This window comes from Miniopterus natalensis, chromosome 6, assembly GCF_054644295.1.
Source record: "Miniopterus natalensis isolate mMinNat1 chromosome 6, mMinNat1.hap1, whole genome shotgun sequence".
Classification (NCBI taxonomy): Eukaryota; Metazoa; Chordata; class Mammalia; order Chiroptera; family Miniopteridae; genus Miniopterus; species Miniopterus natalensis.
In genome coordinates, this window is record NC_142086.1 from 33,954,260 (window position 1) to 33,970,008 (window position 15,749).

General features: G+C 38.7%; 1 protein-coding gene across 1 annotated transcript in view; it reads right to left on the reverse strand.

Annotated features, from left to right (window-relative positions):
• MYH15 (myosin heavy chain 15) overlaps positions 1 to 15,749 on the reverse strand; it is a 123,367-nt gene that overhangs the window by 40,355 nt on the left and 67,263 nt on the right. Inside the window, 8 exon segments of the mRNA XM_087817797.1 lie at positions 2,919 to 3,263; positions 3,265 to 3,309; positions 5,273 to 5,363; positions 8,278 to 8,423; positions 10,279 to 10,455; positions 11,518 to 11,628; positions 11,631 to 11,759; positions 14,819 to 15,074. Coding sequence (XP_087673923.1) covers positions 2,919 to 3,263; positions 3,265 to 3,309; positions 5,273 to 5,363; positions 8,278 to 8,423; positions 10,279 to 10,455; positions 11,518 to 11,628; positions 11,631 to 11,759; positions 14,819 to 15,074 — 1,300 coding nt within the window.

Below are 15,749 nucleotides of genomic sequence, written 5' to 3' on the forward strand. Positions count from 1 at the left end.
AGTTAAAAAGCTATAATGTTAAAAAATACCCCAAAAGTGCTACAGGAATTCAGAAACAGATCAATTTTAATGTGGGAAGTTGAAATTGAGCATTCCAGGGAGAAGGTTTAGTTAAGAAAAGGCAGAAGTTCTAAAATCACTTTTAAGCAGGGACACGATCCAGTAAAGCCGTGTCTAGAAATATTAATATGGATACTGTATAGGATAGACTGGAAAAAAGAAGCAAAAAAAGATAATTGAGGAAACCATGGCAATAGTCCAGTTAAAAGGTAATGAGAGTGCTACATGTTCATGGGAGTAGACTGGAAAGCTATACACCAGTGCAGAATTGACCTGCTGCAATAATTGACTGGAAAGCAAAGAACAAGGGAGGAAACAAGTAATCAAGTATGGGCTCAGAGCCTAGGTGATGGGAAGAACCGGGGTGACAGAGGCAGAAATGTCCAGAGGAAACATCAGCTTCAGGAGAAGGTAAGTTTGGTTTTAGGAATGCCGATTTGAGGAAAAGAAATCGCTACTTGTCTTTGAAAGAACAATTTAAGGGAATGCTTTTAAGGAAAGTGGGGGAAATAAAAGACATTGCAGGAGTTAAAAGAGCGAGGAGGTAGTGAGGTACATACCGACCTGTGGAAGCTAGTCTCCAAAGATGGCCCCAGTGAGCCACACCCTCAGGCATTCATACCCTTGAGTAGACCCCTGGCCCTGACTTGTAACTGATGGGAGTCACACAGAGTCACTTACTGCGTTGAAGTCTGCCTCAGAAGAATCTCTGCAGTTTCTGCCTTGGTCTATTGGAATACGTACTTGGTCTTAGTGCCTTGATTTACCACATAAGAAGTCCACGTGCCCTGTGGCTGCTCTGCTGTGAGGAAGCCCAAGCTAGCCATGTGGAGAGGTCACATGGAAAGAGAGAGGTCCGACCAGCCCCAACTGTTCTAGCTACCCCAGCCCAGGAGCCAGGCATCTGAGTGAATAAAAATTCAGATGACTCTAGTCTCAACTACCACCTAAACAAAGCCTGTCAACTCCCAGAACCAGGAGAGATAATTTTAAAAAGTGTTGTTCTAAGCTGCAAGGTTTGGGGGTGATTTGTTACTTAGAAATAGGTAGGACACTGTTCTTTGGTCAAGGAGACAAATTAAGGCAGATAAAGACAGACTGCTTTTCATTTTTAAATTTCATTTTGTTAGATTTTCCCTATTTTTATTTTTTTATTTTTAATCCTCACCCAAGGGTTTCCATTGCTTTTTCAGAGAGTGGAAAGGGGGAGAGAGGGAGAGAGAGAAACATTGATTGGTTGCCTCCCACACGTGCCCCAACTGGAGCTGGGGATCAAACCTGTAACCGAGGTACATGGGCTGGACTGGAATCAAGCCCGAGACCCTTCAGTCTGTGGGCAGACACTCCAGCCACTGAGCCAAACCAGCCAGAGCCAGACTTTGCTTTTTTTTCTCAAAATCCAATCACTAGTACCTGAGGAAAGATCTTTTTTATTTTAGTTTTTTAATGGGTGAATAATAGTTCTGTGGAAGAATATTTTATTCTTTCGACAAGAAGGAAAAAATGGATGAATGAAAAAAATTTATAACATAAGGTGAAGAAAGAAGTTTTACTCAGTGGTCTTGATCTTATCAGCTAGGTCTTATTTATTGAAAAGAAGGGTTTTCAGTAAGGCAGGATTAGAATCTGAGGAATGATTTTACTTCTGTTTTAAAAATAAAACAAAGCAAAGTTTAAGAATCAAGAACTGAGAAGCAATGAAATTCCTGAGGAAGTTGGAAAGTATAAATTCATGCCTAATTAATGTGGATTTATGGTGAACCTATCAAGAGCTTTATGGTTGCATGACTTCCTACTGAAATGTGTAGAAACAGAAGCATTCCTGAGGATAAACAAGAGGCACAAGAGAGTCTAGAGAGAGTAAGGACTTCTAGGACCTCACTTGATCTGAGAGAGGCAAATGAAGCCTATAAAGCACGGAGAGAGGACATTTTCATTGCTGAGTGAAAGACAGAATAAAATACAGAATACACAAGGGATAGGAGAAAAAGAAAATCCAAGTCCTCACTAGATTTATATTCTAAGACAATTGGGAGTGGGGTTTCAGGAATAATGTAGAGAAAGAGTGGGGTTGGGGGAAGCAGAATGATTATGTTTCTTTCTAGTCAATCTGGTCTTTAAAGAATATTAATGGTAAACATTTTAGGAGCCACTCAATATCTCGAAAGAAATTCTACATTTTTCTGGCCATCGTCCATGAAGATCAAGCTTTCCCAGATGACTTCACAAATTTTGCTCACAGGAAAATATGCTCTGCTTGACCTAAAGCAAGCCTCCTCTCAACTGCCAGAAGGTAGAATGGTTGTCACCTGTGATCTGATGCTAGTCATGTGAGATGAGAGTTTGCAATGTATAGATTTACAGACTCAGTGAAGAAAGATGTCATAAAATTTCTTTTTTGTGCTGGCTGGTTAAAGAGGTGCCAGAAGACATGAGGGAGAAAAAGTTCTCTCCTCTCAGTAAAGCTGTTTGTGTCCACATTCATTCAGAAAGAATCAAGAAGTATCTGGGCCACCCTTAGAGAGTGCTCCCAACACAAAGTCATTCTTCGAGAGAGACACACTGCTCATGTAGCTAACAACTCCACTCTTCCAACCTACTAACTCATGGCATCACCAGGCAGAACCACAAGAAATATGGACCGGAATTCTAATAAAACTAAAAGCCCTTGTAAGGCTACATTCAGATGATGGCCATGTGACCCTAACAGAGACCCCTGAGGTCAGACCTGATCTAATCAATCTGAAGAACTATAGCCTCCATCAGCAAATACCTTGAGTCACCAAGCTGGTTTATTTTTCTTTCTCACCTAATTCCACATTCTAAGTCCCCAAGGAGGGCTTGAGGTTGTTTATAACCTTAGCTCAGGTCACCTGCTCAACATGGGTCGGATGGTCATCCACTTCCAGCTGCAAGTCACTCTTGTCTTTCTCCAGTTTCTGTTTGGCTTGTTGTAGATTTTCTACCTGGCCCTCGAGTTCAGCCAGGCTGTATGCATGTCTCTTCTTCAAAGAGGCAGAAGTTTCCTAAAAGTGCAGTGTGACCTCTTCCATATCTCTGAGAAGCTTCTGTAATTTTGCTTCCTGTTTCTTAGTTTTCTCCAGCTGAGCCAAACTGACCCCTCCTGCCTCCCTCAGCCTCACATTCCAGTCTTCCAGTTCTTGGGTGGGGTTGGCTCTCTCCCTCTCCACCTTGGCTCTAGTGGGTCCTTTCAGCCTCCAGTTCCTCCTTTAAATGCTGTATTTGAGTCTGTAGCAATACATAATTTTGACATTTACTAAGACCTTGTCGCATATTTTACATTCAAGAGCTTTATTATATATGTATTTTTAATTACCCCCAACTAAGAAAAGTAACATAACACTTTTGGTTAAAAAAATAGAATACTCAGAAACTAACTGATTTGCTCCAAATAAGTAGCAAGACCAGAATTAAAATTTCCTCCATATCTCCCAGCCCTTGGTGATGAACAACTTCATAAATTATATATATGAAGGGGAGATTTTAGTAAAGATTATTTTCCAAAGGAATAGAGAACATCTTTCACGCAACAAGAAAAAAATTTTATGATAGCTTAAAAAAAAATAACATGATGAAATTTATATTCTTTACTCATCTGGAATATGTTTACCTGGCAATCTCAAATATTGGAAACTCAGGCAAAAATCTGATCAACAGAATGAATATCTCTGAGTACAAGAAACTAACTCATAAGAAAGAGCATCAACTTAATTTTATATATAATTTTGGCAAACTTATTTGGTTTCTTAATCTGCAGGCAATTTCAAGTAGCAGGAGATCTGAAATAGCAAAGTAGAATTTCTGGAGGAATGGGGACTACTAATCTGACACCATTAGAGGCAGAATTATTAGACAAAGAAAAGTAGTGATAAGAACTCTTAGAGCCCCAAATTCTTTTAGCATAGGGGCAAATAACTCTACAAATCTTGATAGATCATTGTATTACAGTACATCGAAGCCATTGACGTTCATTAACATCACCTTAAATAGGCTTAGGGGGAAGGTAGAGGGAAAAATAGAATCTATCTTAAAATGTTTTTCTTTCCGCTAAATAAGAGTACCAAGGCTTAAAGGAAGCCCATTTCTAGATCATACCAAATACTTAGGCTATCAGATCTGTGGATGAGTCATGACAGAGTAGGTGCTAAAAAAATTGAGATTTCGCACTCAAGTAAATGTGATGTCCTTCCAACTACTTATCTTGGGATCCAATACCTTTATCTCAAACAATGCTGTCACTGGACCAAACATCTCTAAAATATTTCCTTAGAAAAATCTTTAAAGCATTTTTTTAATCATCAAGGTAAAAAAAAAATCTGTCTTTTGGATAAATTTTAATTTGTTGTTTTTTTTATTTTGGATAAAGTCAAGTGGCATTTGAAGACAAGCCTGGTGAATATGACAGATAATTACTTGGAGATTAATGTTGTGTCTGAAAGCATGTCCATGTAGCAGTGAGACTGTTGCTGTTTTTAATTTGGCTCAAAATGTCTCAGAAGAAATTATCAGAAAGGTTCTAAAATTATTTTGAGTAATGGTTAATTACTGAGATAAATATTTATCACCAAAGGAAAAACATCCATCTGTATGTATAAGTGAGGATTTATAAGTATACATACATAGTATTTATATTATTTTGTAACAGGGTCATATGGTATAAAACAGTCACATGGTCTAAAACTTATTAATAGCTATCCATTATCAGATGTGTTGAGGCTACATGTAGCTAAAACAAATTTTCAGCATAATTGCCTTCTAATCACAAAGACTAATCATCATAAAAAATTAAATTGCTAACACTGAATGCTCACCCGGGGTCAGGCACCGTGATTACCACTTACCTGTACAGTTGCATTTAACAATATTAACTCAAGGTTGTCAGGAGGATTAACAAGTGAAAAAATATGTGTCCCGGGTTTTAGCATAATGTCTGGTTCATGGCAAACATTTAACAAATTAGCTATTTGTTTTTAGTATCCTCATAGGAAAATTTAAGCTTAAAAAAGTCATTTTTCCCAGATTCACATACCTGTGGAATGCCACCATTTACCTGCCAGCCACTGCTCTTTTCTGCCTCTGTCCGTGGTTGGCTAAGGGTATGGATACCTTGGCAGAGCATTCATCACCGAAGCACCAGTCACCACCTAGTCATCTAAATACAGGCACTCACGGGTGTTTGGTAAATAATTACCTGAAACTCTCTAACCATCTTCTGAAGCTGAACCATCAGGCCTTTCTCATGCTCCACCTTTGGGTTCATCTGACTCATTTCCAATTCCTTCCTGTTTGGAAAAAGGTACCAAGTGGAATTGTTCAGAGTAATAATGTTTTGTTTAAATAGTTTTAGAACTATAATAACATAGGAATTCATTCTCATTGTAAAAATTCAACTATTACATCTACATCTGAAGTCTTGGCTATTATATTCAATCTCTGTTCCTTCCCTAGAGGTAAACACCATTATCAGTTCCGTGTGAATCCACCCAAACATTTTTTTTTAAGTACTGACATATATTTGTGTTTATATATCAGTAGAAATAGTTTCTTTCTTTCTTTTTTTTTTTTTTACTGTAACCGATATAATATTGCATACATTTGTATTTATAGTTCTATAACTTATTTTAACCCAATAATACTTTGGAGATTTTCCATGTTGGCCCACACATAGATTGCTTCATTTAAAAATTAACTGTGATATACTAGCCCATGATTTAGACAACCATTTATTTATCCATTTCCCTATTAATAAGCACTTAGGTTTTCCCAATATTTTGCTTTTATAAATAACACTGTTCATATACATGCCCAGTGTGTACAAGTACACGTTTCTATAGAGTGGATACGAGCAGAGAATTGCGGGGTCAGGTACAGATATGTGCTTAAAAATATACAACCCTGCCCTTTGACCTCCAACAGCAGTGTGAGATTATTATTTCTCTACATTTATGTTTCATACTAGCATGCTTCTAAATTTTCTAATCTGACAGAATAGATTAACATGACATTGTTTTATCTCGAATGTTCTTGTTTATTAGTGATGACAGCCTCTTGTCAACTACGAGGATTTAAAAATGACCAATAAACCAAACGAACTGCCTGCTTGTATCCTTTACCCATTTTTCCACTAGGTTGCTTATGTAATTATTAAAATATAGACTTCTTTTAACATTCTCAGTATTTATTTTTTGATATCTGTTGCAAACATTTTTCCCACTTATAATTTGTCACAATTTTATTTTTGTTGGCTTTTGCCACATAAATGTTTAAAAATTTGATGCAGTGAAATTTATTATTTAAATTTATTCCTTTTATGTCTTTTTGTGACTTATTCAAGATTTGACCTGCCAATTTCCTAAGACTTATCACCTATATGTTGCCTTTAATGGTTTATGTTGTTTTTATTGCTGTAAGAACATTTAACATGAGATCTTCCCTCTTAACAAATATTTAAGTGCACAATATTATTAACTGTAGTCACAAAGTTGTACACAGATCTCTAGAACTTAATCATCTTGCATCACTGAAACTTTATACCCACTGACTAGCAACTTCACTTTCTCCACTCCCTCCTGCCCCTGGCAACCACCACTCTACTGTTTCTATGAGTTTGACTATTTTAGATGCCTCATAAAAGTGGAATCATGCAGTATTTGTCTTTCTGTGACTGTCTCATTTTACCTAGCATAATGTCTTCCAGGTTTGTCCATGTTATAGCATATGGGAAGATTTCCTTCTTTTCAAAGGCTGAGAAATATTTCATTATATGTGTACACAACATTTTCTTTATGCATTCATCCCTCAGTGGGCATTTAGGTTGTTTCCATATCTCAGTTATTGTGAATAGTGCTTCACCTTTTAATGGTCTTATAGTTTTATTTTTACATTAATTCCTGAATGCAACTGAATTTTGTGTATGTGAATAATGTGAGGTAGAAAATTAACTTTTACTCAGAAAATGAATAGCTAATAATCTCTGTACCATTTATTAAGTAGTCTATCTTGTCATCAATATTTTGAAATGCCATCTTTATCATGTACTAAGCTTCAATATATAGTTTCATTTACAGAAAAGGTTTTATAATAAAGTTATAACTTCCCACAGACATGGATTTCTAAAATGCCAGAGCTCTTTGACCTGTAAGAACATGGATTATCATTTTCACTTTGCTGAGCTTAGACACAATCTTCTAAATTAAAGGCTAAGAAAACTCTATCATCATTTTGCCTTTCATTGTCCCATTACATTCATAAGGTTACTTATTTCACTTTTTCCAAACACTTATCAAGTTCAATAACTTATTAGTAGAATATTAATCATGCCTGACCACAGGCACGTCTAATGGAAATGCATGTCCACAAACAGGAAAACCAGAATCACAGCTGCTCGGCTGACTCTCTTCTTTTTCACTGTGGGTCCTAATTACCAGCATGCTCCCAGCTTTAACCGGGCATCTTACTCTTGTAACTCAGTTTCCCCTCTCATCTGATATATTCCAAATAAAATTGAAAATCTCTAATGATTAAAAGAAAGTCTTGCTAAACAGAGAAAGACAAAAGGCACAAGATGAGAAAATCCATTTCACTGAACTGTGAAACTCAACTGGGAGGGCAGTGTTGCCCTCAGTTCCTTGGGCATCCATGTGAACTGAGGTGCCACTAATTTTAATTGTGTTATGTTTTGCTTTAGATTTTTAAGGTTTAATGTTAATATCATAAAAAGTAGCTATATAAATATTAGAGTATATCTGACAAACAAGTTTGTGGGGTTTTTTTAACTAATCAGAGAATATATAGGACTTCACATTAGGGTCATTTTCAAATTTTGATTTAGTTTTACTTTTATGCCATTGGTCTCATCATAAATAAAAGAAGTGAGTCATTTTTATTTTTGACTTGTAGCCTCAAATTCCAATGAATCACATTTCCTAAGCTTTATTTATTTCCTAACCTTTCATTCACATCTGCTAGTCAGATGCCTTCTCAGTTATATTCTTCTAGATTATACACTCACTCTCTTTTTACAACTATATAATAAAGTCCAGGGGTGGGGGGGAAATCCATTTCCTAGGCTTGTTATCCTCCCCTTCAGGTTTTGAGAGATCTGGCCCAGGAGTCATGAGGATAAATGAAATGCGAAGGCTGTTCCTTCCAATATGAGGTCTTCCAGAATCTCCTGTCAACACAAAGGTGGCTTACCCCCTCAGCTTCTCTGCCAGCTGCAGCTGGCTGCTCTCCAGGTGCACCACTCTCTCCTGGTTCAGCTTTAAATCACCATCCAGTTTGTGCTTTTCCCTTTCGCAGTTCATTCTCACTTTTCTCTCCTGCTCAATGGCATCCTCGGGCTGACAAAAGAAGATAATTATTTAGCTAAAAAAAATAGGTAAAGTTTATGCTTCACTAGATGTGTTCATTAATTACCTTCTGGAAAAATAAAAATAAAAATAGGAGCACAGATTCTGTAAATGATGCCCAACTATGTAGATATTTTATTATTTTTTTTAATTTTTATTGATTTTAAAAGAGAGAGGGAAAGGGAGAGAGAGAGGAACATCAATTTGTTGTTCCGCTGCTTTATGCATTCATTGATTGCTTCTTGTATGTGCCCTGATTGAGGATGGAACCTGCAATCAGGATGACACTCTAACCAACTGAGCTACCCGGCCAGGGCTGTTATGTAGATATTTTAAAATAAATATTGCATGCATCAACAAGATGACAAAAGAATCTAGCAATCACAGTGATGGAAGAGAACTTTGGAGATTAAGGAATACACATTCTATCCTAAGTACGGAACCAATAATAAATGGCTAGCGATGCCTTGTTTGACCGTTTTCCAGAGATGGGAAGCTCACTTCTTCATATGGCAGCTCATTTCACAGGTGGATAAATCCATTTACTTGGGAGCGCTTCTTCATGAGAAGCCAAGATATTCTCTGTAAATTCTTCCCACAAGGCTAAATTTCATCCCTGGAGCAATACCAAGCAAATCTGTCTCCACCACTGTCCTGTCTCCCAACTCAGTACTGACCATTTCAAACACGTCTCACATAGCATGATTTGTATACTTCCTTCACCCCGTGGGTACCCTCTTCCAGTCCAGAACATTATGTCATAAAAGTGCTGAGAACATTCTAGTTTTGTCTGAATTGATGTTGCCAACAATGAAATCGAGGTTAGTTTAACAGGAACGATAACAGTTACAATATAGCTATTTTTTTCATTGGTATGTTTACTTTTTAATAATGGAAGTAAAGAGCCAAAATATGAAATTTAAATGGGTAGAGGAGGGAGAATTTCTGGAAGTTGTATGTAAAAAACTGAAAGCAGATGAACCCCAGGAGAGAACAAGTGTGTGACTCCAATAAAGAGTAGTCTTGAGGTTTTGTGAGGTACACAATCAGTGGACATAGGAAGAGAAGTGAGACAACTATAGGTAACAGAGGAAACTGATAGAGAGTTCGAAGAAAAAACAGATAAAATCATCATCATCATCATCATCTACTCTGTCAACAATTTTATAAAGCCTAAGTTTGGGGACTAATAAGAAAGTGAATGCATACACTGTGTCAGCTGGGGAGGGGGAAGGAACAACATGAAGCTATCCATTGAGGCTGGACCGAAATAACTCGCTATCACAGTGTGTTTGGAGGCAGAACAGAGCACCATCTCTGGAATCTTACACCTACTTTCCAATAATGCATGTAGAACACAGCGTGTGACTTACATCTCTTTCAACTAGAAATAAACCTCAGGTCCCACTGGAGACATAATAGGGCCTTTAAACCAATCCTTCAACACTAGTGTCAGATGGAGAGAGTACCAGCCTATCTGTGGCGCAAAATGCCAGGTTCTGTGGGAAACAGTCAGTCACTTAGTGGGATAACACTATGATTCATCCCAATGTTCTCTTCTCAGACTGCCCAGGGATGTGTGAAATTTGCATTTAAAAACTGACAGATTACACGCTGGGGCTTCTCTATACTGTAGTGGTTCAATGTACATTAAGGAAAAAAATCACTATTTCTAATCATGAGGGTAACAAATCATGTTACTAAGTTTTCCTGAAACTGTCAAGATAAATTAACTAAATAAAAAGTGGAGATTTGTGTGTGTGTGTGTATATATATATATATATATATATATATACATATATATATATAGACAGATGGCTAACCAGCTAGACACATCACTTCTTACCTCATCTACTTGCTGTTCCAGTTTCAACTTGGCTTTGCTCAGGTTGCTGAGTTTCTCCTCCTCTGGGTGCGGGTCATCTGGGGTCTGCTGATGGGCCTCCTGCACAACCCTGGCTGCTCTGCTAAGCTTGCTGATATCTTCATTTAGAGACTCCACTTCCTCACTCAAGCTCTTGACCTGTGGGAAGAAGACAACAACAGTTTCATTAGAGCTCCCGCTGGAAGGTTGGGTGTAACAGTAAGAGCCACATTCTCTCCTTTTCTAGTACAAAACAAAATCTCACAAACTACCCACCATCATAAAGAACCAAATCTAACCAAATTCCACATACACTTTTAAAAACTCTGAATTCACTATTTCTCCCCCCACACAAAATGATGTTACCTATCATGGTCAAGGAATGGGGTATTTTGGTTAATCAAATATTTATCAATACAGCTCAATGGGTGGCCAGTTTTTAGCGTGTCATATTATTGTATAACAAGAACACCATTATGGCAGGGCCTTCTTTTGAGTATACAGGGGGCACATGTTAATCTTGTTGCGTCTCGATACCCCATAAAAGTGGTGGTTAAAAAAGAGGTCAAGCTGATAAAATGAGCAAACATGGAAGCTGGCTATCTCAGGCCCACATGTTTTTTAGGAAAGTGAACCAGTGGCATGAGAGTTGCTATTTAATCATCTGCCAAAATTACAGTGTCATTCTGGAGTCTAGCTATTTATCAGAAGTTTGAGGCAGACCCTTCAGCTAACTTTAATCCGTACACAGATGTGCAAGTTAAAACCCTCAGCTGAAAAGAACAAAACAGCAAAGTCCTTTAACTGGAATCAAAGTGACATCTCCAAGGTCAAACTCCAAATCAATGATGGGGCTGGAGATTCACCTACATCCCAAATCGCCTTTCAGTAAAGTGTATCATGCTCACTCTCCTTCCAAAATAGGACACATACAGGCCCCATGAAACCATTTTGCTCTTTCTATGAGATTTCACATGCAATAAGATTAGAGCAAATGAAGGTTTCATTGGGGAGATTTGGTGGAGTTGCACAAATCAAGTTGGAAATTTGAATTGGGACAGCACAGTTGATCAGACCCTTCATTTTAGGCCATTTCTGACTCCCAGTGTTGTAAAGTTTGCAACCACCATGTTAGTTCATTTAAACAGCAAGCCTGGTACCAAAACCTGCTGGGGAGGGGCACTCAGAAACGTAGGCCTCCTAACATTATAGAAAAAGGACCTTGTGCTCTGTAGCACACTTCTCCTTCTGTGACTTCACCGATATTGTTTCCAGGTCATCGATTTCTTTCTTCAACTCGGAACATTCATCTTCAAGTTTCCACCCCCTGGCACAGTTGGCTCAGAATTTATCTCTTCTTCCTCCATCCGTGCAGACAGTGCCTTGACTCTGGCCTCCAGCTGGATCTTGGATTTAATCAGCAGCTCGAACTGCTCTTCAACAGTTGCCAGGGTCTCTTGCTCCTGCCATGAGGAGGAGAAAATTGTTGCCAACAGCTGGAAGTAATTTATCAGCCAGGCAAAAATGCTGCTTAACACCAGCGAAGGGATAATTGCCTGCCCTCTGCCTGGCACTTTCACCTACCTTCTTTCCTAAGCAGCTGAAATAATATTCCCGGTTTCCCTGATCCTATTGTTGAGATGTAGAAGAGTTGCTTGTGTTTGGAGGTGCTTTCGATCTTTCAGGCCATTCAGTAGATTAGATTACCTCTTTTAAAGCACTTAATAGAATCCTGGTGGCCTGAAGGAGCTAACAGCCTCCAGAAATCAGAGGTGTACTGCTTAAATCACAGCTTCTGGAAGCATCCACTGGGCATAGGGTTTGAGGTTGATACCTGCCCAGAATACAGTCTTTGAAGAAGTGTTCCCTCAGACAGTAGAATATTTATAATATTATTATAAGCCCCCACATATACTTGTTTAATATATATAGGTGTCTTCTAATAAAGAGAGCTGAGCTGTAGATTTATTCATAGGCTGAATTCAGAATTCATAGGATTACTAGCAAGTCACTAACTAGATTTCACTATTTCCATCCAAAATCTTTTTCTCAGGGATTCTGCCAGCAGTAAATTCCAAAAGTTATACACATAAAGCATAAAATATTCTTTCCTTTTATCCCTTCAAATGTACTCTCCGACTCTGAGTGACCCCATTGTTCCAGTGTTATGGGTCAGGTAGAAAATGAAGGAGCCAATTGTTTTTCGCTACAAAAGCACCTTTTAAAACTTTGAGCCTCTCTAATTTGTCTCCATTAGAGGCTAACTAAAACCTCCCCTTTGTGAGCAAGTTCTTAATTACTGTAGGTCTGGTTGCAACATAACTTTACACACATCTCCATCTTCCATCTCTAGACCTTATTCACTCTCTGCAGTAGGCTAGTTTGGGCCATTTATTAACTAAGTATCTATTTGTCTGGCTGAAGTTAGGGTTAGATCAAGGGCAGCAAAAGGCAAAAATTCAGACTATTGGTTTCTGGCTAACTCCTGGCAAAGAATGGCCCAACAAATGGGGCTCAAAGAAGCACAGCTGGGGGTGTACAGAGTAGTAAGTCTCCAACATCACTTTATTGTTTTAAGGACTAAATTAAAAACAAACAATAACATCAAAGCAAGAAGCCTTCATGCAAATCAGAGAATCTCCCAGTGTTTTGGAGTAATGGGGACAACTGAGCTTCACTCACTCCAGGGTAACAAGCAGGACAGCTGTTCGCTCTCCCATGCAGCATGTGTACAGGACCTGTCCCCATCACCGAGTGAAGGGGAAAGTCCAATGTACCATCGTCCATCCCTTCATCATACATGACGGCAGGACTTGGGGGCCAGCTGAGCAATGAGGTGGCAGCTGAACAGGAGAAATATCCTGTCCCCAATGGCAGTTATTTTCTCATGTACTCACAGTGTTAATTGTAATGGGTTCTGCGTTCTGCTGGTACTTTGAGTAAGTGAATGATTTTAAGTCTTCTTGTTTCCTTGATCCCTACTATATTTTGTCCCTTAAAAATAAATGATGATAAAATATTTCATAGCTCTGTCAACATTTTTAATCAGTTACAACCTGAACTCATCTCACACTTTCTGCGTTTGCTGTAGAATTGGCTTCTATGTGTTTCCGTGGTCACCACAATGATCTTTTATCATGTATCCCTGGCTTTGACCCCCCCAAAAGTTGGATCCATTCTATTTCCCATGTCAGCCCAGGTAGCACTGGCCACGCTCTCTGTCAATAGGAAGAATGATGAGGACTGGGAAGCCAGGTCTCATCCAAAGCTGCCTCTCCCCTAAGCCAGACAACATAAGACATTACAAATTGTGATTCTCACAGTATAGATCTTAAAGTAAGTTTGGGGGGGGGGGGGCAGGAATTTGTATTTCTCACAAGCATCCCAAGTAAGGCTGATAAATCCTAAATATTCTATATAGTCTAACGTTCTAGAAAAGTCATTATGTTAAATATGTATCAGAAGTATGGTGTGGGTGTAAATTATTATGCAAAACATGGCCTACTGGAACACTGATGGGTAGCACAGACCCAAAGTAAAAGAATAGCTTGGGTCGGTCTAAAATTACTAAATTTTCTCTGTTTTCAGTACATTCAGCAAACAGAAAAAAACTGTTTTATCCATATAATTATATTTGAGCCCAGTATTTTTTAATTGAGCACTGTTCTGCCTGGGGTGAAGAATATAATAAAGGCGGATGCAATCCCATCTCTGCCTTGGATGTTTGGGGATAACTGCAGTCCCAGTGGCTAGAGAGGGGGCCTGAGAAAGGTAGTAATGGCACACTGGCATTAGGTTGGAGACGGAGGCTCAGATGCCAGGGCCATGGGTTAGGAGTCTATGATGCACATGTTGCGGGATCTGAAGCTCGCTCATCCGAGAAGCAACATCTTGTCTGTTTAAGACACTGGTTCTCCATCCTCACTGACTATCAGAATCACTCATTCTGATTATTTAGACCCACACAGGGCCTGCTAATCAAAATATCTGAGAGTGGGTCTAGGCATCTTTCTTTTTATTTTAAGGCTTCACAAGTGATTCTGATGTAAATCCAAAGTTGAAAACAGCTGTTTCTAAGAACTACACTGATTAGTAATGTTGATCTGGACTAGGGAAAGAGGAAGCAGGGATCAAAATCAGGAAAAACAACTAGGTGCATACTACACTAAACCTGAAGATCTCTGAGAATCCTGTGCTTTCATTTGTTAATGAGCCGTGATCTAGATAAAGAATTTAAATTAAAACCCAGAGCTTCCTGGCTGGCTCCCATGATAGATTGTGGTGCTTTTATATAGTTAAAACCCATCTAAGAGTTTGTCTCTTTTTCAAAGACATCCTGCCAATAAAATCACTTCTCTATTGAAACAGAGTGTCTCTTTAAGTGTTTCCATTGTCTGTGCTTGATGAAACTCTATAGTATTTGAAAAGCACATGCCTCTGTTTTTTTCAAGTCAGTGCTGCCTGCAAAACAGGGAATCTAATTAAAAACTTGATTTGAAGAACAAATGGTGGGGCCACTGACAGCCTGCAGCTGGAGAAGCAGGTCATTCTTTTCCAGAGTAAGGAATACTTGCTTTGCTTTCAGGTCCGCCCTCTGAGATTCTGGCTTCTCCAAGGCTCTTTGCAGTTGCACACTCTCTTCCTTCAGTCCAGCTACCTCCTTTCCCATCCCGGCAGATTTACTAAGAGGTATGATCGTGAAGAAGAGCCTCATCCAGGGCCTGTCCTTCACAGTCATGAAAGCTCTTACGTTCCACTGTATCAAAAGAAATGCATCCCTAAATCAAGGAGAAAAAAGAAAAGCAAGTTAACCCAGACTATAAGAGAGTTGTTTTCTAAATTAAAATTCTTAATAAGCACATCTTTTTAGGAGTCATTATAAATTCTCATTCATCTTCAAAGCTCTTCTGCATCTGGGCTCTCATTTGATTCAGGCAAAGCCCTCTGAGGACTTCCGGGGCTGGCAATATTGTTTGCCAGACATCCTGAGAATGCTCCCACCACAAACAGCCTTTAAATGACAGCTGAGCCTGAAAACAAGTGAAAAATAAAGAGGGAGCTAAACACCTGAGCAATAAATGCGTGCATATACAACTTGGCCATCCTCGTGGGAGAAGGGAGCCAGTCTTAGTATTGGAAGGGTTTGTAGTATCCACACGGATAAAGAGACAAGCTGAGACCTTCAAAGAATATCACCCTTAATGAAAAGAAAGACTAAAAGTTCACCACTGGCACAGAGAAATGTCAAAAAGAAGTACATCTGATTTGGTCTGAGCTCAGGGTGAAGAAAAAAAATCCTACTCTAAGAATTTTTTTTTAAATTATGGACCAGTGCCACTGAAATGTTTGAGATTTAAATTATACTACCTGATTGGTGTAGAAATATGCAAGAAATTACCACGACCATTTTCTTTACACTAGTAATAAATACCCTTTTGACCTTTGGGGAGGAA